General features: G+C 56.5%; 2 protein-coding genes across 3 annotated transcripts; both read right to left on the bottom strand.

Moving 5' to 3' along the window:
* Nucleotides 1–1642: 1642 nt before the first annotated feature.
* On the bottom strand, nt 1643–4818 carry LOC147646180 (uncharacterized). The gene is made up of 7 exons (XM_086873857.1): nt 4684–4818; nt 4291–4405; nt 3981–4118; nt 3591–3767; nt 3039–3454; nt 2713–2815; nt 1643–2432 (listed from the first exon to the last, which is right to left on the bottom strand). Exons 1-5 carry the CDS (start codon nt 4755–4757, stop codon nt 3239–3241), a joined length of 720 nt encoding a protein of 239 aa, XP_086729983.1. The 5' UTR covers nt 4758–4818; the 3' UTR covers nt 1643–2432; nt 2713–2815; nt 3039–3238.
* Nucleotides 4819–13752: 8934 nt separating this feature from the next.
* LOC147646179 (uncharacterized) lies at nt 13753–20286 on the bottom strand. Of its 2 annotated transcripts, XM_086873850.1 has the most exons (14): nt 20025–20286; nt 19596–19667; nt 19152–19223; nt 18878–18949; nt 18689–18790; nt 18165–18272; nt 17407–17478; nt 17145–17216; nt 16956–17057; nt 16604–16747; nt 16163–16234; nt 15761–15862; nt 14965–15130; nt 13753–14433 (listed from the first exon to the last, which is right to left on the bottom strand). In XM_086873850.1, the coding sequence occupies exons 1-14, from the start codon at nt 20119–20121 to the stop codon at nt 14208–14210; spliced, it is 1479 nt and encodes a 492-aa protein (XP_086729976.1). In that variant the 5' UTR covers nt 20122–20286; the 3' UTR covers nt 13753–14207. The 2 variants fall into 2 exon arrangements, with proteins under 2 accessions (XP_086729976.1, XP_086729977.1); XM_086873851.1 differs by lacking the exons at nt 16956–17057; nt 17145–17216; nt 17407–17478.
* Nucleotides 20287–20512: the final 226 nt, after the last annotated feature.

Raw genomic sequence — 20512 nt, 5'->3', positions numbered from 1 at the left:
GGACACACCATGGGCCACTGGAGACTCCTACTCCTAGTTCTGTGTGCTACACTATTCACCTGTCATTCACTAGATGATTTTTTCATCTTTGCTTGAAATCCAGGAGAGGAAAAGGTCAACATGGAAAAGTGTTCTCCCAGTTCTAGTGACACCTTGTGCCTGCACACCACCTGTGCCCATGGCAGGGTGCTTGGAGACTGGATGATGTTTGATGATACTTTGCAACACCAAGTGCTCAGGGATTCTGGGATTGCCCAAGTGGAGAGCAAAACTGAGCCGTGTAAGTCCCTGCTTTTTTTCAGCACATGCTGCTTCTTCCTTTGTTCCAAGCAAGTCCAGGATTTGGTTTCATGTGTCTTTAAGGTGCCTGGACAGATGAGAGGGAGGGCAGCTGCAGCACAGGCCTCCTGCCCCATCAGACTCTCTCCCTCTCTCTCTCTCTCTCTCTCTCTCTCTCTCTCTCACTCAGGATGGTGCCAGTGCCTCTGCCTTGGGACACCTGAGTGTGGAAGGCGAGCTCGCCCTCAAGCACGGCCATCCAAGTCAGTCACGGGCACAGGCTGCAGCTGAAGCTGGCAAGCGTTGTTGTAAGGCTGCAAGTGAAGAGAAAGCCATTGTGGCCAACTCTGCTGAAGCCTTTTGCCAAAGCAAAGGCAATTGTGCCCACAGCCTCCCCCTGTTTGGCACCCGGCTGCTGCGGACACCGCAGTGCGCAGGTGCCGACGTTGGGGCTGCTGCTGTTCCTGGGCACACTCTGCTGCTGTTTCTGTGGGCTCCAGAGCTGCTTGGGCAGCAGCCACTGGGCAGCCCTGCTGGAGGAGACATCGCCACCCTCCCCATGGTGGCAGCAGCTCTGTGGGCCCCGAGCTCTGCGTCAGGGGGGCCTCGGTCACAGCAGCGTGGCCTGGGCAGCCGCGAGGGCCCGGGTTGGCCGCCAGCCCTGCCTCTGCCCACTGCCCCTTCCTGGAGGCACCCAGTGGCCGTGGCCTGGCAGCACCCCCTGCCCTCCATGTCCCCAGCCAGCCCAGCCTGGGCACCTCGGGCTGTCCCCACCCTCCCGCTGGGGTGGTGTCCCAGCCTCCAGGCCTTCTGCTGCAGGCCTGGGAGACATTTTGGGGAAGCACCGGAGCAGCCGGGTGTCAGGGAAGAGGCGGCTGCCCGGGGGCTGCTTATGGCCTCTGACACCCAATTCCTCAGGGCTTTCCACCACCCCGGCTCCTCCAGGGCCTTCTGTCCCCTTGGAACCTCCTGCCACCCACTCCCTCACACATCCCCCTCGTGCCTTCCCACTGCCTTGTCCCGTCTGGGCCTCTGCAGCCCCTCATCCCTTCACGGCCTCCCAGCACCCCGTGCCCTCAGGGGCTCCCCCAGCCTGGCCCGGCAGCAGCGCCGCAGCCCCACAGGAGCTCCAGCAGCTCCTCAGCCATCACGGCACCAACACACGGGCAGCAGGACACAGATGGCGCTTCCTGCCTGCCACAGGGCTTGTGGCTTCAGCACAACCACCAAAGGCCAAGGGGCTTCTGGCCATTTCCCCTGCGCCACTGCATGCCCCGGCAGGTTGCTGAACACAAGAACCCTTTTCCCTCTCTTCCCCTATGCCCCACACACCCTGGGCAGCAAAAGAAAGGTCTTGGGACTCTTGTGGTTTATAACATATCCTATATTATTTACATACTAGATGGAAACGAAACGAAGAAAAGAACAATCTCTATGAAACAAAAAATAACAGAGGGCCCATGTGGCCCCAGAAGATAGAGCCTCTCAGCCCTAACATATCCTATATTATTTACATATTAAAAAGAAAAAAACAGAAGAAAACAATTCTTATGAAATTAAAAATCCTGGCATGCCCAGGTGGCCCCAGCAAACAGAACATCCTAAATCAGCGCTGAGCACATCTCCAGCAGCGCAGCCAGCCCAAGCCCGACAGACGAGGCCGTGTCCTCCATGCCCTGAGGATTTGGTCTTGCATCCTCTGCAGGATGGAATATCGGGCACTCTGGATGGCCCGGAGGACATACAGCGTTTCAAGTGCCAGATCTGACACGGCACCGCTTCTGTCCTCCGTCAGGCGTTCGAGGGCTGCAAGAGAGACGAACAGAGCCACGGTCAAACCCCAGAGCTGTGGGGGCCCAGCGAGAGCCCCCTGCCAGGGCCATGCCAGCCGGCTCTTGCCTTGGCCAGGAGGGAGCAGGGACCAAGGGGGTCAGCCCGAAGCTGCTGGCCACAAATGCCCCACGTGGCCCTGAAATCTCACTGTGCTCTGCCCACACCGCCCCTCATCGGCACAGGGAGCAGAGCCCTCCACAGCCTGGCCAGGGCTTGCAGCTGCCCCCAACAGCCAACACTGTCAGCCCGCTGCCCTGGCTCACCTCTGCACAACACCTGGAGCTCTGCCTGCTGCCCCCTCAGCTGCTCCCCGGCCATCCCTGAGAACACAGAGCCTGTCAGGGTCCCAGCAGCACAGCTCCCTGCCAGCGGCGCTGCCAGCCCTGTGGCCACAGGGCCTCCTGCCCCGGCAGGGCTCAGCCCGGGCCCTTGCCGCATCCTGACTCAGCCCAAGGGCACGGCTGCCAGAGGCCGGCAGCAGCAGCCCCGAGGGCAGCCGGGGCTCCAGGGCGCCGGGCCCGGGTGCCGCTGCCGGGGCAGCAGCCGGGGCTGGGGCCGAGCTGCGGCGGGGCGGGGAGGGAGCCCGGGCTCGGGACTCACCGATGACCCTGATGGCCGCCGCTCGCAGGGTCTCCTGTGGGTTCTGCAGGTACTGCAGGGCCCGGCGCAGGTGCTCGGCCAAGGGGATCCTGTGGTCGGCCAGCTGGAGAGAGCGGCAGGAGGGAAGGGTTGGCGCGGGCTCTGTCCCTCGGCCGGGCGCTGCTGCCTGCGGCCAGTCCCGGCCTCCCGTGCCCGGCCAGCCCTGAGAAGCCGTGCGGCCCCCGGGTGCAGCAGTGGGCAGCGGCACAGCTGCCAGCCCCACACACTAAGCACCGGGGCCAGGGGGCTTCTCTAGCCTTTGGCTGGCACTTTATGGCCGTCCTTACCACGAGCCTGGCAAACTTCCACATTTTCTCCTTCCTGACAGATTTTTCCAGGTCTGGCCTCTTCAGGAAGTCAGCCGCGCGAAGGAGCGTTGTCCGAGAGGCCTGGGGAGCAGCAGAGAGCCGCAAATGGCCCCACAAGGCAGGGCACAGGAGTGTCCCAGTGCCAAGGGCTGGAGGAGGCTGCAGCCTGCAAGCCTGCGTCAGGGCAGGAGGCAGCTGAGCCCCCTGCCAAGGCGCAGCAGCAGCCCAGGAGTCCTCACCTCTGCCACATGCCGATTCTCATCTTGGCAGTGGAAAAAGAGTGGGAGCAGGCTCTGGTACACTCGTTCCTTCAGGGGCTTTCTTCCTTCTTCTTCTGCCGAAGACATCACTCTTCGAAGGAGAGACATGGAGAGCAGCTGCACCTGGCTATCGGGCTGTATGTAAGGAAGGAAGGAAAAATGACCTCATCATTGGCTTCTTGTGGCCCACATTGGCGCAGGCCTGCAAATGCACAGGGCACAAAGTGTCCGGGCAGCAGGCAGTGGCCGTGGCTGGGGCACAGAGCCTTACATTGTCCAGGAGTTTCAGGAGCGGCTCAGCCAGCTGCAGGGCCCTGCGCCAGGATATTGGGGTGTCTTCATCCAGGAAAATATGGCTCAGGAGAGCAATGCTCATCCTGGCCACGTCACTGTCCAAGTCCCACAGGAGGTGCACTAGTCTTCCTGTCAGGCTCTGAATTCTTTCGGCCTGTGCAGAACACAAGGGTGTGAAAGCCCGGGCAGCTGCCGCAGGGCCCAGAGGCCAAAGGGCTGTCCCAAAGCACTCGGGCAGCTGAAGCAGGAGGCAGGAGAGCTGCGAGGAGCTGCCTCAGCGCCCAAGGCAAAGGCCAGCCAAGGCCAAGTGACAGCATTGCCCAGCCTCATGCTGCCCACACGGCTTCAGCTGCTGCCCCCTTCTCACCATGGAGGGACGGTCCTTTAGCAGGAGGAGAGCCCTGAGAACCTGGTGATGCATCTCTCTGGAGTTGTACCACAGGTACTTATACAAGATCTCCATTAGGCTGTCACCACAGTCACTCAAGTCCAGGCAATCTAGGAGCTGAAAGGCACAGGGCAGTGAGAGGGGAGCCGGCCGGCAGGAGCCTGAAAGTGCGCAGGGCTGGGCCCAGGCAGCAGCACAGGGCGCGGGTGCCGTCCCAGGCAGCTGTGGCTATGCCAGGGGACAGGGCTGGCAGGGAGCTGAGCGAGGTAGTGCTGGCCATCAGGCTCACCTCCACAAGGAATGCCATGGCAGAGACATCCCAGTGTGGCAACGGTTTGCTGAGCACCTCAAGCAGGTAGCTTAAGATGCTTTTGCACAAGTGGGCAGATGCACGGCGCATTACCCTGGAAGGCAGAAAATGGCAGAAAGAGTCTCAGCAAGGGTGCGAAAAACCTCTCCCAGGACTGACTGACACAGTTGTCCTATTGCCCCAGCACTCTGTGAGGGGATGTGGGCCCGTGAGATGTGGCTGCTCCTGGGCACCCTCCTCTCACAGCCTTTTGCAGTCTCCTTGGCCATCCCTCGGTGACGAGGCCCTCAGGCCCATGGCCATGGGGACTGTGGGGGGGCATCCCGGGCAGGGGCAAAAATGTCAGAGGCAGTGGGGAGAAGGGGGCCTCACCTGGCCAGCAGACCCACGGCATAGTGGTGGGTGTCAGCACAGAGCAGCGTGTCCCAGCCACGCTTGCGTTCCATTGCCACCACCACATGCTCCAAGTGGAGACTGCAGAGCAGGGCCTTCAGGGTCTGCACTGCAAACCTGTGTGCACAGCAAAGCCCAGGTGATGCTGGGAGCGCTGGCTCTGAGGCTGGGGAAGTGGCAGGGACAGGAGGAGTGGCATGGAGCACCTGTTGGGGCTGGTGGAGAGGCCGTGTTGCTCCAGGCATTCCTTCCAGAAGGTATGGACGTCCTCTGTCATATACAAAGTACTGAAGTACGTTTGGAAGAGGAGATGCACAAAGAGGCGGGGGAAATAGACTGTGAGGATCTGTGGGCAACAGGGCTCCTGGAGGATCTTCCACATCACCAGAGTTGCCTGCAGAGGACAAAGCAGCCCGAGACAGCGCTCAGTGCCGGGGCGTCCGTGTGGCAGGGCCTGAGCGTGGCAGGGAGAGGCCGGGGCAGATGCAGGGGGAGCAGCGGGCCTGGTGGCCCTGAAGCTGCCCCTAGGCCAGGTTTGTGGCCAGTGCCTGAAGCAGGGAGATGCAGTGGGGGAAGGAGGTAACAGAGCTGCTGGAGAGGCGGCCGGCCTTGCGGTGAGCAAAGGCCAGCTCCCGAAACTCACAGTCAGGGAAAAGACAGCCGTCTTGTCCCCATCAGAGGTGCCCAGGTTTTTCTGCGGCCAGCTCCCCACCACATTGATGAGGAGCGGTGTCACTTCCTCTGAAATCCAGGGCGAGAGCAAGATGGTCGTCCACATGGCCATAGCAGCTCTGCGGGGTCAGACACAGCACCGTGGGCTGGGCAGCAGCGGGGAGCTGAGCTGGCCGCCAGCTCTGCCTGTGCCCACTGGCCCTGAGCGGCAGCAGCAGCCAGGCAGCCCAGCCCTGTGGGGACAGGCCCCTGAGGGGCAGGCTGGCAGCACGGCAGCGGGCTCGGGGGCCGACTTTGTAGCAGGGCTGGCAAAGGGAGCAGCCAGAGGGCCCTGGAAGTCTGTGTTGCTCACAGCCCTGGGCCGGGCTGTACTGGGTGATGGGCTGGGGAGCCCTGAGGCCTCGGGGCAGCTGGGCCCCATACCTGTCACACGTTGGGGCCACCCGCAGGAGAGTGATGGCCACATCATCGGGCTCTGCCTCGGCCACTTGCATCAGGGCCCAGTCCATCCTGTGCTCAGCAGCCTCATTGGCCATGAGCCGCTGGTGGATGTACCTCACCACGGCGGGCACCTGGAGAAGGCACAGGGAGACTTGGAATGCTAGCAGAGGGAGTCAGCAATGTGCCCAGCTTCTTCCTCAGACAAGTGCTTCTCTTCCAGCTTACTGCCATGGCCTCAAAAGCTTCAAGTGAGCAGCAGGCGTGGCTTGGGAAAGCCAAGCAATTGCTGGAGGATCAAAGGCTGGCCACAGGCTGCTTACTTGCTCTGGATTGAAAAGAGCCGTCTCTACAAGCAGATCCAGCTGGGCAGCGCTGCTCTGTTCTGCCAAGACCTCTGAGGATGCTTTGACCTCAGTGTCCATAGGTCTGGTGTCTTCCTTGCCAATTCTCGTGATGAATTGGTAAAGAAACTGTAGGAGAAGGGCAGGAAGGCAGGGAAGTTGCATGGAGTGCTCCAAGTGCGGTGCTGGGCTGAGCAGTGCCAGCAGGCCCAGCGCAGGTGGGGATGGCTGCAGGTACCTGCGCTGCTCTGCGGAAGCGGCCACGGGCGGTGTCCTGCTCTTGTGTGCCGTCCATGGCTGCATCTGGCAAAGAGCAGCCAGAGCTGAGGGGCTGCGGGAGAGGCCGGAGAGCACAGCCCAGCCCTGCGTTCCCCAGGCAGGGACAGTCCCGGGATGCCCCAGGGGATGCAGCACGGCCACTGCTGCGGGGGCAGCCCCAGCCCCTTTTTTGTGCTGTCCATGGGTGTGTGTCCCCAGGACAGTGTGGGATGGGATGAGATGGGATGCAATGGGATGGGATGGGGCCAAGATGGCCGCAGGCACCAGCCCTGTGGCCCAGCTCTGCCACTCACCCTCCTCCAGCGGCTGCAACTGCTGCACCTCTTCGGTCTCTGGTGCTGGGGCAGCTCCAGGGCCTTCTTCCTCTTCTTCCTCCTCCTCATCCACCCAGGTCAGCTTGGGCACTCTTGGGGGTCACTGCTCCATATCTTCTTCCAGACTCTCCCATCCTTTCCATAGGAACAGCACCAGGGGATGGCATGGCATGGAATGGGATGGGGCCAAGCTGGCAACAGGCACTAGCCCTAAGGCCGAGCTCTGCAACTCACTCTCCTGTGGTGCCTGGAACTCCTGCACCTCTTCAGACTCCTGTGCCAGGACAGCTCCACGGCCGCCTTCTTCCTGCTCCTCAAGCCAGGCCAACTTGGGCACTCTTGGGGGTCGCTGCTCCATGGCAGTGACTGGATTTATGGCTGCTTGCAGGAGAGATGGCTCGGAAAAACTCAGAGTCAGCAAGTCCTGCAGTCGTGCCTGGAAGGCACCTGCAAGACTCAAGTCCTGGCAAGACTGCAAGACAGCAAGTCCTGCACTTGGGTCTTGAGGGCTCCTTCCACAAGGACAGGAGGCTCCTGGTCACGGATTGTGGTCTGGCCTCAGGGGCAGAGACTGCAGGGATTTTAGATGCCTCAGAGAGGAACCTCCGTGAATGAATGAAATGTTGCAGGTCCTGACACCGCTCCGGGCGCTCCAGCACCATCATGATGGCGTTGGGGAGCTCAAACCACTCCAGCAGCTGCACCACATTGGGGAAGCCTGTGGACACCTTGTCCAGCAGCACGATCTCCAGAGGTGCGCTGGTGCCATCGGGCTGCGGGAGGAGCACGGTGCCGTCAGTGGGGCTGAGGCCGTGCCAGGGCTTGGGAAGCTCTCAGCCAGCCCGGGATGCTCTGCACCCTCCACTGGCCCCATGCCCGCTCTCCCTCCATGTGTCCTAGCGGCTCCCACCCTTCCAGGCCCCAGCTCATCCCCGCCTGGCACTCCCCAGCTTCTGCCGCTGGCCCCGCTCACTCACCAGCTCGCCCCAGTGCCGGATGCGGTTCCGTGGCACCTTTTTGATGGCCACCTGCAAGCCAAAAGGAACAGCGGATTCAGCTCGCCGTCCACCACATCCAGCCCCATCCTACTCCTCTGCTCCCTCCTCCTCGTCTGCCCTCTCCTCCTCCTCGGCCCGCCACCGGCCCCACCGCTCATCGGGAGTTCGTCCGAGAGCCTCGTGGCCGCGAAAACTCTGCTGAAGCCACCGCGGCCCAGCAGCGAGTCGATCCTGTAGTGCTGCTGCAGGGCCTGCTGCGCCTTCCCTGGGGAAGAGACGCTGCCGTCAGCGCTCGGCCCGGGGCCAGGAACGGCCCCCGAGCGCTCCCCGACCTCCCCGGGCCGGGCATCCGCAGGCGTTCCCTCATTGGAACGCGACAGCGGCGGCTCGGGACCGGCGGCTGCACCGCTGAGCGGCGGAGCTCGAACCGGGGAAGCCGCAGCGGAGGCGGCGACAGCGGCCGCGCCGTCTGTGTCCTCCGCGGGTCCTGGGAGGAGCCGGGGCCGGGGCCCGAACCAGAACCGGAACCGGAGCCTGCATCGGGGCTGGGGCCGAGGGCAGGGCAGGCAGAGCCAAAGGGTGGCAATGCCGCCCCAGCCCCAGGCACTGATGCCCGCCCAGCACAGCCAGAGCCAGGCAAAGAGGAGACCTCCGCGGGACGGGCAGGGATGGGGACGGGGACGGGGACGGGGACGGGGACGGGGCAGCCCCACCTGGGGCCAGGGGCGGGCTGGGGGCATGGCCCAGCCGGGCACGGGGAGAGGGAGGCTTGGAGAGGAGGGGGCACCGGGAAAGGGAGACCGGGAGAGGATGCGGGACTGCGGGAGAGGGAGAGGAGAGACAGAAAATTGCTAAATTCTCTTCTTGCGGCTGCGGCCGCTGCTGCCGCTGCTGCCGCTGCTGCCGCAGCAACTGAAGCACCGGGGCCGTTTGTCCCCGTGTCCGTTTGTCCGTTGCCCGCTCGGCCCCGCGCAGAGCCCCGCGCTCCCCGGGCAGCCCCTGAGCCTGGCCAAACACGGGAACTTTGCCCTGGTGAGCCAAGAGCCAGAGTCTGGACTCCTGCACAGGGACACAGCAATGCCCTTGGCTGCTGCTGTGCCTTGTCCCTGCTGAGCGTCAAACACTGTCTGAGCACATTCCCTGAATGCAGAATTTGTACCTGAGCCAAGCACTGCACTTGTGTCTCCAGCATTGCTTTCCAAGGAAAACAGGGCAAGGCAAACTGGGTATAGCTCATGGTGTTTTACAGTGTCTAAAACTTGCCAAGTCTCAAATCTTAGAGGTGAGATCCATTTGGAATGAATGGGATGGAGAAACAGTGCAAGATGGAAAAGGGGAACATAAAAATAAATAGAGAAAAATAGAGAAAAACATATTGGTTGTCTCTTTTGATTTTATTTTCATTTCTTTAAAAAGCTGTTTCAATTTTCCCAGAATTTTCTCCACAGTCCTGTCTGTTCTTTCCAAAAACCTGTCCTGGAGAACGAGGCGCAGCTCCTTTCACAAGATGTGCCCCCAGCTGCAGCTTCTCTTGGCTCCCCACACTGTGAGTGCAGCACAACTCTTGCAGCAAAGCAGGACAAATGGTTGAAGAACCTGACAACTTGTTCTTTCTTTTCCTTGTGCACTGGGGAGTTGTGCCATTGCTAAGGTTTTCATCGTTACTCTTCTAGCCAAAGAAAACATGATGAGGTACCAGGAATTGTGGGGGAATACAAGCCTGGCTGAATGTGGAGAAAGAATCTCCAGAGCCTGCAGCCAGCAGTGGAGAGCTCATCATTCCAACAGCCCCATGGACATGTTGAAAGTGATCTGGAACATGAAGATGGGCTGACAGAGAGAGTTTGTTTCTGTGTTCAGTTGAGATGATTCTATATCTTTTGCACTGGTAGAAATCAAGAGCACAATCAGTGGATGATAAGCAGCAGAACATGATAAGCTGGACCTCTCAGTGGATGACAGAAAGACTGTGAAAAGGAGAAATGCAGGGAATGACTTGGTGAACTTTGTGTGTAAGAAGGGTAATTTTTCCTAATAATTCCCAATTCATTCCCTTTGCTTTTATCCTTTTAACAAGACCAATTGCATCTCCGATTCCCCAGGAAATGAGAACCCTGAGCTTGTGGAACTGCCTGAAAGGTGCCCTGTTCCTTTTTCTTCTGCTGCTCAGAAGAAACAATGAAGTGAATTGGGAAGTTCTGGTTTTTCTTTCTCCTGGTGGATTTTTTCATTTTATTTGCCACTGTGGAGGCAATTTCAGTGATGGCCTCTGTCAGTTGATTCTATTTCAGCAGCAGCAACAGGGCTGTGTTTGAGCACTGCAAATGTGACCTGTGTGGCTTTAATTCCCCTCGACTTAGTGCTCAGGGACTTGGGAGCATTTTAATGTCTGCTACTCATGATGCCTGAAACAAAAATCCTGAGTTCCCCATCACAAAAGCACAGTGGGTAGCATTGATTGGAAGAGGCAATTGCAGCTGTACTGCTAAAATTCAGGTGGCAAGCAGAAGAGGGGCAAGAGCAGCCAGGATCTAAAACTGCCAAGACAAATGTAGGTTAAATAATTTTGTGGGACTTTTCTCAAATTTTGTGGGATTTTTCTGAAATTTTGTGGGATTTTGAGCAGATTTAAATAATTTTGTGGGATCTTTCTTTCTAAATATATTTTGTGGGAATTTTGAGGTATTTTTCTTGATTTTTGTGAGATTTTTGTGGAATTTAGTGGAAATTTGAGGAGATTTTGTGGGATGTTTCTGGAATTTAGTACAGTTTGGGGAAGTTTTAGGAATTTTTTTTAGTTTTTGCAATTTCGTTGAGATTTTTTTGAGTTTTATGGGATTTTGCAAAAGTTTAAATAATTTTATGGGATTTTTCCGGAATCTTGAGGGATTTTGAAGAGACTTGAAGAATTTTGTGGGATTTTTCTTAGATTTTGTGGAATTTTGTAGAGATTTGGTGGGATGTCTCTGGAATTGGAGGGGTTTTGAGAAGATTTAGGGAATTGTGTGGGATTTTTCTGTATTTTTGTGGAATTTCTCTTGAATTCTGCAGAATTTGGAGGAGACGTGAAGAATTTTGATGCATTTTCCTTGAATTTTGTGGAGATTTGTGGAGATTTTTTGGGATGCTTCTGGAATTTTGTGGGATATTGAAAAGATTTAGGGAATTTTGGGGGATTTTTCTTGAATTTTGTGGAAATATGTGGAGATTTTTGAGATGGTTCATGAATTTGGTAGGGCTTTTTCATGGAGTGACTTGACCTTTAAGATAGCTTTGGGAGCTGGGAGGAAGTTGAAGCTGCGAGAGGCTGATGGGAGTCTTTTCTTGTGACCAATTATTGGTCATTTCTAAGAACTGACAGCAGTTTTGACCATTGAAAAGTGAGATCAACTTGTGAACACCACCTTAAGATGTAAAGCCAGGGCTCTCTTGTTCTCTTTGGTTTCTGGCTTCTGACGAGGTAACAGGCTCTGTCTCGGCCTCCTCCCCCCTCCAGGCCGGACAAGGCCGCAGAGGGCGGGGGGGGAGAAACGGAGCCGGCCGGCCTGGCTTGGTTTGCAGTTTCTGCTGCTGGACTGAAACCTGACACCATCAACATCTGCAGCTTTCCAAGACTTTAACTCTTTTACTACCTGGATAAAACATACAGATTACTCCTTTTTCCCAGAGAGACAGAGACAGACAATCAACATGAAAAAGACATCATAAAACTACCAAAGACGGTGAGGAAAAGAGTTAAGTTTTAGATGGGGAAGAGAGAATAAGGAGATGCCTTATAAGCTGAAATATTTGTCGGTTAAAGCTATGGGGATGGACAATAGTGTCCTGAAAAAACTCCTTTAATTCATGACAGAGTATATTGGGAGGAATGGAGTGTTCAAAGTGTGGATTTTCAGCAAGAGGTGGAGTAATTGTGATACAGTGAGGTGCTGGAACAGAGCGGGGAGAAGTAATAGTTGAAGATTTGATGCATTTTGAGAGGCAAAGAGAAAACTTCTGTTTCCAGGGAAGCTCACAGAGACAGATGCAGAGAACTTTTGCCTTTGAATAACTCATCCTTAAAAATGACATCCCTCGACTCATTGACTCATAGACACCTCAGAGTGATGTGAAATGGGAGGAGTGAACTGCTGACAGATTTCTGGGCAGCTGGCATCAGGAAAATAGAAAACTATAACAGAAATGGTTTTCGTGTGAAAAACTCCATAGATTAGCAGAAGACTTCTTTTACTATACAAAGTCTGATGAAAAGACTCTAACAGGAATTGGGACTGTTTTAAACACCAAAGTTCCAAAGTTTTTTGTCTCTATGTTGTCATGTGAACAAGAGAATGAATGGGTAGTGGGGGTTAAAAGTGTTTTCTGGAAGTTTATTCTGGTGTTCTTATTCTTGTAGTTTTATTAATAAACTTTATTTATTCCTTTGAAGTTTTAAGCCTGTTTTGCTCTTGTTCTAATCCATATCTCATAGGAAGAAATAAGTGAGTTTTCTAGTAATTTTTTTTAGTTACTGCTTTAAAACCTCGACACTTACTCTATTCCTTTTAAGTTTTAAGCATCTTTTGCCCTTCTCATAATCCACATCTCACAGCAAGAAATGAATAAGTTTTCCAGTGATTTTTGAACTAATGCTTTAAAACCACGACAGGTGTAACGGGGAGGAGGAAATTGGGGCTGTCACTGCTGTGGTGTCAGAGAGAGTGGAACACTGGGGCTGTTACTGCTGTGGTATTTGATATATTGACATTTAAAAAAAAGAGAAACAGCTATGGAAGTTAAGGTTGCTGGAGGCTGATGGGAGTTTTTCCTCCTGGCCAGTAACTGGCCATTTCTGAGAACTGACAGTAGTTTTAATCATTGAAGAGTGACATCAACCTGTGAACACCACCCTTTAAACCTTAATCCCAGGAATTTCTCTTTCTCTTTGGTTTCTGGCTTTTGAAGAGGTCACAGGGCTCCGGTTCAGCCTCCTCCCCCCCAGGTCTGACAGGGGCACGGGGGGAGCAGGGCTGGCCGGAGTTCTGTGGTTCCCGGCAGGGGATGGAGACTGTGAAGTGACAGGAGCCCCTTCCCAGAGGGAAGTACTCCCATCTCTACTACTGGACTGCCCTGACTGTCAATCTTTGACTTCTTCAAAGGGTCATTGCTAAACAAAACCTTGGTTTTGCCTGCTGACATTGCTGGTCAGGCAGTGTCCCAGGAGATGCTCTTGATGGTTTCCTCTTTTCCTGGTCATGGCACTGGAGGAGGTCCAGGCCCAGGTGATGCCACTGAAGGAAATGTGCCCTCATCCCAGGGACGCTCAACACGGACTCCCCAGCCCTTCAGTGCCCCGCTGCTGGTCACAGCAGCCCCTGCCTGGCTCCTGCCACCCACACTCTGGTCAGCCCTGCCTGCTCCTGGACATGGGGCTCAGCCAGGGCTGGTGCTGTGTGGGCTTTGCTGGTGGTACCAGCTGGACACTGGGGTGAGAGCTCCATCTCTTTATTGGAACAGAAGAGCTGTGCTGGGCCCTGCCCTGGCAGGAGGGACCCACCTTCAGTCCAGGCCACAGAGCAGGGCGGGTCCCTTCAGGGACACAGGGCCTTGCTGTGGGTGGTGGCAGCATCTGCACAGCAGCAAGCTGGTAATGCAGCTGTGCCAGGGACATTGGGCATGGGCATGGAGATGTGAAATGTGTGGTGCAGGTGTCCCTGAGGGAGGTGTTTGGCCTTTCTCGTGAAGCTGCAGAGGGGCACCTATTGAGAGAGGAGATGGCTGAGGTCCCAGCTGCAGCTGGCACACAGGGACCCTCCTGCACAGCGGGGGATTCTCACTGTGCTCAAAGATTCCCTCTGAAGCCTAAGAGGGGAGCTTGTCAGAAGTCCCGAAAAATATCTGGGGAAAGGTCTTAGGTTAGTTGTTGAGACTAGGTACAAATCTCCAGCAGGAAAAGAGCCTCTCCAGTAGGCTGGGTGTTTTGGGGTGTCTTAGTTCTTCCTAGAATAAAGATCACCAATTTAATGCAATTTCAGTTTTTATTCTAGAAGTGTAAAATGTTCCAAGATTATCTGAATTCTAAAACTACCTTGAAAAATCCTGAACTACTATGGAAATAAGTAAAAAAATGTTTGTAGATTTCTTTCTACAAAAAATATTTCTAAATATTTCTAAAAATTTCATATTTCTAAAAATGAAAAGCAAAGACAAAACACGGTTGCCTTTTCAGAATTCTAAAACTAATTTGAAAAATCCTAAAGAACTATGGAAATTGGGAAGACATATTTGGGGTTTACTTTCTACCAATAATAATTCTAAAGAGTTCTAAAAGTTTCTAATTTCTAAAAATGAAAAACAAAGTCAACATGGTGCCCCATGCCCGGCTGCTGCCTGCCCAGCCAAGGCTGTGGCCAGCCAAGCAGCTGTGCCAGTGCTGGTGGTACCAGCCAGAGCCCAGAGCAGAAGCCCAAAGGTGTTGCTCAAGCCCTTCCCTGGCAGGAGGGGCCCACATTCAGGCCTGGCCAGGCACCAGGGCCAGCACCTGCAGGGACAGAGGGTCCTGTTCTGGGTGGTGGCGGCACAGCAATAAGATGATAATGCAGCTGTGGCAGGGACAATGGACACTGGCTTGCAGATGGAGGATGACAGGTGCAGGTCTCCCAGACTAACGTGTTTGGCAGGACATCTGGAGGTGCAGAGGTGCTCCTGTGGAGAGAGGAGGTGGCTGAGGCCCCCAGCTGCCGCTGGCACGCAGGGACCCTCCTGCACAGCAGGGCCCAGAGCGGCCAAGGCTCCCCAGCACGGCTGGAGCTGCTGGCACAGCTTGGCCCAGCTGGACAGCTGCCCCTCAAGGCGCCGGCGAGCAGGGGATGGCTCTGGGCAGGGTCCCTGGCCAGGAGCGGGCCCCGGAGTGCCTCTGCCTTTCAAGGGCAATCTCGTCCCCGCTCTTTCTCCTGCCCACCTTGCTTTGCCTCTGCCCGCTGCTCCTGGGGCTGCTCTTGGCCAGGCAGCCTCAGTGGGAGCCAGCACTGGCTGCAGCCCCAGCGGGCTCCCCAGGACAAGGCCCAGCAATTAAGAGACCAATTAAAAGCCTGGGCAGCAGCAGAACTCTTGGCAGAGTTATTTGGACAACCACTGACTATCTACAGGTCCACAGCAGACTCACTGGGAATGTTTCTATTCTACAATAGACTTTCAAAAGAAGCTGTTTGAGGGAAAGATGAACAAAACACTCACCGTTTTGTCTTCCAGCAATACCAGATTCCAACACCACATAAAACGAGTAAATGCACCAAACAAATCAGGCCTGCCATTAATTCTGGCCAACAGCGTGTTCCCTGACAGAAACCTCTTCCAATGTCCTTCTGGGAATTGGGAACACGTGTTGTGGTGCTGGCTGCATCTGTGGGAGCAATGGGCAGTGAGAGCCCGTGCTGTGCTGCGCTGCTTAGCTGGCAGCACGGTGGGTATGTCCAGGATGTTCTCTGTTTCCCCCAGAGCTGGGACCTGCAGGCATCTTGTTGGCCCTTGGCACAGGCTGTGCCACCCAGCAAAGCCCAGAAGGCCGGGAGCAGAGCCCGGGGGACAGCACAGCTGCTTGGGCAGTGGCTCCTTCCAGGGACACGGGCCAAACCCATCCCTGAGCAGCCACTGCCACCCCTGAGCCTCCCTTCTCCATGACATCTCTCCCAGCCCAAGGGGACAGAGCCAGGCCCTGTCAGGGGCCAGTGCAGCCCCTGCCCAGTTGGGAGCCAGGGCTGGCTGTGGCCCTGGGCTCGTGGCAGGGCTCCCGCTCGGGGCTGCTCCTGTGCCTTGGGCCTCTGGGCGCTCACGGCTACCTCTGAGAGCAGCTGCAGTGGGATAGATGTTGGTGCATGAGTCCCATTTCCCAGGAGCTGGAAACGAGCTCCAGAGGCCTGGAAGCCGAGGTGCCTCCAGCTTTGGCTGCTGCTGGGTCATGCAAGGGCCAGCCCTAGGGGAAGAGCTGCTGGCACACAGCCCCGCCAAGGGCTGAGCCCAGCACAGCAATTACCTCCTGTGTCTGGGCCTGTGCCTGGCATTGCCTTCTTTCCTGCCAATGAGCCACTGCTTCCTCTGGGAAACGTCTCCACCTGCATGGTCTTTTGGTCCATCCCTTGAGAAAGGAAGCACAGCTGAACCAGATGGAGAAGTTCTTGATTTGGGTGCTGGCATTTTCAGGACCTCATGCTTGCCAAATATGGGGATAAGGTTCAAAAAATGCCTTGGCTTTTGGGCCAGGGCCAGGGCCCTCCCTCCTCCAAAAAGCTGCCAATTCTGAGCAGTAGTGAGGGGATCGTGCAGGGTGAGGGCACACACGTGCACGGCTCTGTCCTGACACCTGCAGCAATGCTGCCCTGGCTGAGCTTTGGGCTCTGAGCTGGCAGCTCTCCCAGGAGGAAAGGCCTTCACCTACCCTCGCCATCTCCCAGAGCCTCAGTCCTGGACGTGGGTTGGGAAGCCAGATCACCTTCACCAAGAGGCTTGGCTGCAAGGAAAGGCAGGACAGAAGAGCTCCCGTGGCTCTGTAGGAGATCCTCAGGCTCCCTGGGGCTGGCAAAGGAGCTGCGCAAGGCACAGCCCCGGGGCACAGCCCCTTCCCTCTCTGCTCCTCTCCGTGGCTGCACAGAGCACATGGAAGGAGACACTGACATTGCACACAGGTAGAAGATTGACAGCTAAATGCTCCTTCCTCCCACTGACAGTGATGCTGGGGGATCACTCAGGGCTCCAGAAGGGAGCAGGGCAAGGCTTCCAGAATCCTTCAGCCCTGAGATTATGTTAAGGGATATGGCACATGAGTGAGCTCTTGCCTCCTTGACATTATTCCATCAGGAAAAGCACATTGAGAACTTGCCTCCAGCATTCTCCAAGTCTTGCCAGCTGTCATCTAGCCGGGCTTCCAGATAATCCATGTCCTGATCCCAGTCTAGAAGCCAGTACAGATCAGAGCCACGTCCATGGTGCGCTGGGATCCACTTCTGCCTTGGGGTAGTGGGCACTGCAAGGGGTTTGGGTTAGATCGTGAGTACCAGATGTCAGTGGACATGGCCAAAGCTGCAGAGGGGCCTGGGGAGCTCTGGGCTGGCTCTGGTCACTCTCCACCCTCTTTGCAGTCCCTGTGCAACATCCCTGGTGGGGGGTGACAGGGCCAGAGCAGGGGTCCTGGCTGCTGAGACAAAGGAGAAGGCTGAGGGACATGGACCCACCTTGTCCTCCCTGCAGCATTTCCTTCAGCATTTGCCTCATGGGTTTTGATGGCACATGGAGTTTCTGGTGTCCTGCAGCTTTGTTCTTTCCACTTGGAGGACCTTAAGAGAAAACAGTTCCCCTTTGCAGGAATGGATCCCAGAAAACCAGTGCTCAGCCTGTGGGGTCAGGAGGGACACACCACTCACCCCTGCGATGGGAGCTGGGCTTGCGTACAGTTACCAACCCAGGAGCTGGGAAAGTCCTGCCTGCAGACACACCTGTAACTCAACAGCCACAGAAGCTTCTGTCACCTCTGCTCATCTGCACAGGCAGCACTGAGCCACGGGAGAGGTGAGGGGAACGCGATGGGCGAGGGCACACACGTGTATGTCTCTGTTCTGACACCTGCAGTGGTGCCAGGACATTGAAACTGCTTATTCTGCCAGGAAAGGACCATTGAGAACTTACCTCCAGCATTTCTCAAGTGTTTCAAGCCGTCATCCAGCAGGGCCTCTGGATAATGCAAGTTGTGATTCCAATCTAGAAGGGAGCCCAGATCAGAACCCTGCCATGGTGTGCTGAGATCCCCTTCTACTTTTGACAACTGGGCACTGCAAGGGTGTCAGGTAAGACCCTGGGTGCCAAATGGCAAAGGACAATGGCCAAAGCTGCACAGGGGCCAGAGGACCTCTGGGTTGGTGTCTGGTCACTCTCCAAGCTCTTTGCAGTCCCTGTGCAACATCCCTGGTAGAGGTGGCTGGAGCAGCCCAAGGCCCATTGGGGCTCTCTCACGGCTACAGCTGAAAGTCTTGCTAAAGCAATGAGGAAAAACTGCAGCAGGCAGTTGCACAACTATCCCTCCCTCACTCCTGCCCTCTCTCCCTCCCTTCCTGCCTTCCTCTCTGTCTCCATCCCTCTTTTCCCTGGGACAGCTCTCCCAGCCCAAGGGGGCAGAGCCAGGCCCTCTCAGGACACACTGGAGCCTTGGCCTCCCCCTCCGCCCATTCCCCACCCTGGGCACCCCTTTGCAGTTGCTGCCAGGTTTTGGGACGTGTCTCCCATGGATGGACCCCAGCAGGACTGCTCAGTAGCCGAGTGCCCTGAGCCTGCTGGGGATAATTCCTCTGGGCTGTGCCGGTCTTGGCCGGGCTGTGCCTGCACTGCCAAGCAGCAGAGATGGCAGCTCAAGCCTCAGCAGGGCTCAGGCCCAGAGGCACAGCAATTACCTCCTGTGACTGTGCCTGGCATGGCCTCCCTTCCTGCAGCAGAGGCTGCCCATGGGCCACTGCTTCCTCCGGGAAACGCCGCCTTCAGCACAGCCGCTCTGTCCACTTCTGCAGAAAGGGGCAGCTGGATCAGATGGAACCATTCCCCACTGGGGAAACTTCAGGAGGCAATGCTTGTCAAAGGCATGATTAAGGATCAAGAATCCCTGAAAATTTTTTGGCATTGGCCAGGGCCTACACTATCAAAACAGCTGCCCTTTCTGATCTGCCTGGGGACCGAGAAATTGCAGGGGATCTCAGTGTGAGCATGACCCCTGCTGCACTTTGGGCTCCCTGCCTGCTGATGCCAAATGCCTTCCTGCAGAGGCTGGGGAGAAGCTGCAGCCAGGCCAGGCTGGGAAACAGCCCTGCAGGCCATGAAAGCAACAGTGGGGCAGCGAGGCTGCCATGGATCCTCTTCCCACTGTGCAAAGAAAGCCCCTGGCTGCTGAGTCTCAGGAGAAGGCAGAGGGACATGGACCCACCTTGTCCTCCCTGCAGCATTTCCTTCAGCATTTGCGGAGTGATTTTGGATGGCACATGGGGTTTCTGGTGTCCTGTAGCTTTGTTCTTTCCACTTGGAGGACCTTAAGTGAAAATAGTTCCCCTTTGCAGGAATGGATCCCAGAAAACCAGTGCTCAGCCTGTGGGGTCAGGAGGGACACACCACTCACCCCTGCAATGGGAGCCGGGCTTGCGTACAGTTACCAACCCAGGAGCTGGGAAAGTCCTGCCTGCAGGCACACCTGTAACTCAACAGCCACAGAAGCTTCTGTCACCTCTGCTCATCTGCACAGGCAGCACTGAGCCATGGGAGAGGTGAGGGGATAGCACAGGACGGGGGCACACATGTGCACGGCTCTGTCCTGACACCTGCAGCGATGCTGCCCTGGCTGAGCTTTGGGCTCTGAGCTGGCAGCTCTCCCAGGGGGAAAGGCCTTCACCTACCCTCGCCATCTCCCAGAGCCTCAGTCCTGGACGTGGGTTGGGAAGCCAGATCACCTTCACCAAGTGGCTTGGCTGCAAGGAAAGGCAGGACAGAAGAGCTCCTGTGGATCTGTAGGAGATCCTCAGGCTCCCTGGGCCAGGCAAAGGAGCCGCGAAAGGCAAAGCCCTGGGCACAGCCCCTTCCCTCTCTGCTCCTCTCCGTGGCTGCACAGAGCACATGGAAGGAGACACTGGCATTGCACACAGGTAGAAGATTGACAGCTAAATGCTCCTTCCTCCCACTGACAGCGATGCTGTGGGATTACTCAAGGCTGCAGAAGGGAGCAGGGAAAAATTTCCAGAATCCTTCAACCCTCACACGACCTTAACGCAAACGGCACTTAAGTGAGCACTTTCCACCTTGACAGGTTATTCTGTCTGTACAAGTGGCAATTCAGAACTTACCTCCAGCATTCTCCGAGATTTTCAAAGTCTCATTCACCAGCGATCCCAAATAATTCAAGTCATGTTCCCAATCTAGAAGGAAGCACATATCAGAACCATGTCCATGGTGCGCTGGGATCCCCTTCTGCCTTAGGGAACTGGGCACTGCGAGGGGTTTGGGTAAGGCTGTGGGAGCCAGATGTCAATGGACATGGCCAGAGCTGCAGAGGGGCCTGGGGAGCTCTGGGCTGGCTCTGGTCACTCTCCACCCTCTTTGCAGGCCCTGTGCAACATCCCTGGAGAGGCAGCAGGACCAGCCCAGGGCCCCTGGGGACTCTCTCCCTCCCACAGAGGAAACCCTCCCTTAAAGCCCTGTGGAAAACCATCCCCAACTCTTCCCAGGAGAAGGAAGTGCTGTCCCAGGAAAGGGAAGCCAGGCCGCGGGCTCACCTGCTCCCTGTGCTCGCTGCGGAGCAGCCTGGGCAGCCCTGTCAGGCAGAGCCACTGCCAGGAGGAGCAGGAGGAGGAGGCGCAGAGCAAAGGCCATGGTGCCTTGCCCTCTGCCAGTCCTGCAGCTCTTGCTGCCACCGCTGTCCTGACACCGCTGTCCCAATGTCAGCACCGCTGCTGCCGCCGCCGCTGCTGCCGCAACAGTCGTGGTCAAGGACTGACTGCTTGGTCCTCGTGGTGCTGTGCAACCACGGGGCTCTGGGACCTCTGTGACCTCAGAGCCTGCTGTTACCTCAGCCTGCTGTCACCCCACAGGCTGCTGTGACCTCATGGCCAGGGTGGAATTGTGTGGGGAGTGGGATCTGCCTTCTTCACCAGGGAGCTCATCCTGCCCAGCAGCTCTGCCCAAGGGCTATGACAGGGTCCCAGCCAAGCTGATCTCACAGGCTGGGGGATGAAGGGATGGAGAGCAGCCCTGCTGAGAAGGA

This window comes from Cyanistes caeruleus, unplaced genomic scaffold (assembly GCF_971803275.1).
Source record: "Cyanistes caeruleus unplaced genomic scaffold, bCyaCae1.hap1.1 HAP1_SCAFFOLD_117, whole genome shotgun sequence".
Lineage (NCBI taxonomy): Eukaryota > Metazoa > Chordata > Aves > Passeriformes > Paridae > Cyanistes > Cyanistes caeruleus.
Note: the sequence above shows the minus strand (reverse complement) of the source record. Positions and strands in the feature narration are given on the sequence as shown.

Excerpts from the sequence above, each read along its gene's own strand:
- LOC147646180 (XM_086873857.1), bottom strand. The coding sequence starts at position 4,757 with ATGGAACGCAAGCGTGGCTGGGACACGCTGCTCTGTGCTGACACCCAC. Across the intron at positions 3,768-3,980 it reads TAAAGGACCGTCCCTCCATG|GCCGAAAGAATTCAGAGCCT; the intron begins GTGAGAAGGGGG and ends TGTTCTGCACAG. Across the intron at positions 3,455-3,590 it reads TCCTGAAACTCCTGGACAAT|CCCGATAGCCAGGTGCAGCT; the intron begins GTAAGGCTCTGT and ends CCTTACATACAG.
- LOC147646179 (XM_086873850.1), bottom strand. The coding sequence starts at position 20,121 with ATGGCCTTTGCTCTGCGCCTCCTCCTCCTGCTCCTCCTGGCAGTGGCT. Across the intron at positions 17,217-17,406 it reads ACACTTGAGAAATGCTGGAG|GTGTGTCTGCAGGCAGGACT; the intron begins GTAAGTTCTCAA and ends GTTGAGTTACAG. Across the intron at positions 16,235-16,603 it reads AGACTTGGAGAATGCTGGAG|CCAAGCCTCTTGGTGAAGGT; the intron begins GCAAGTTCTCAA and ends CTTTCCTTGCAG.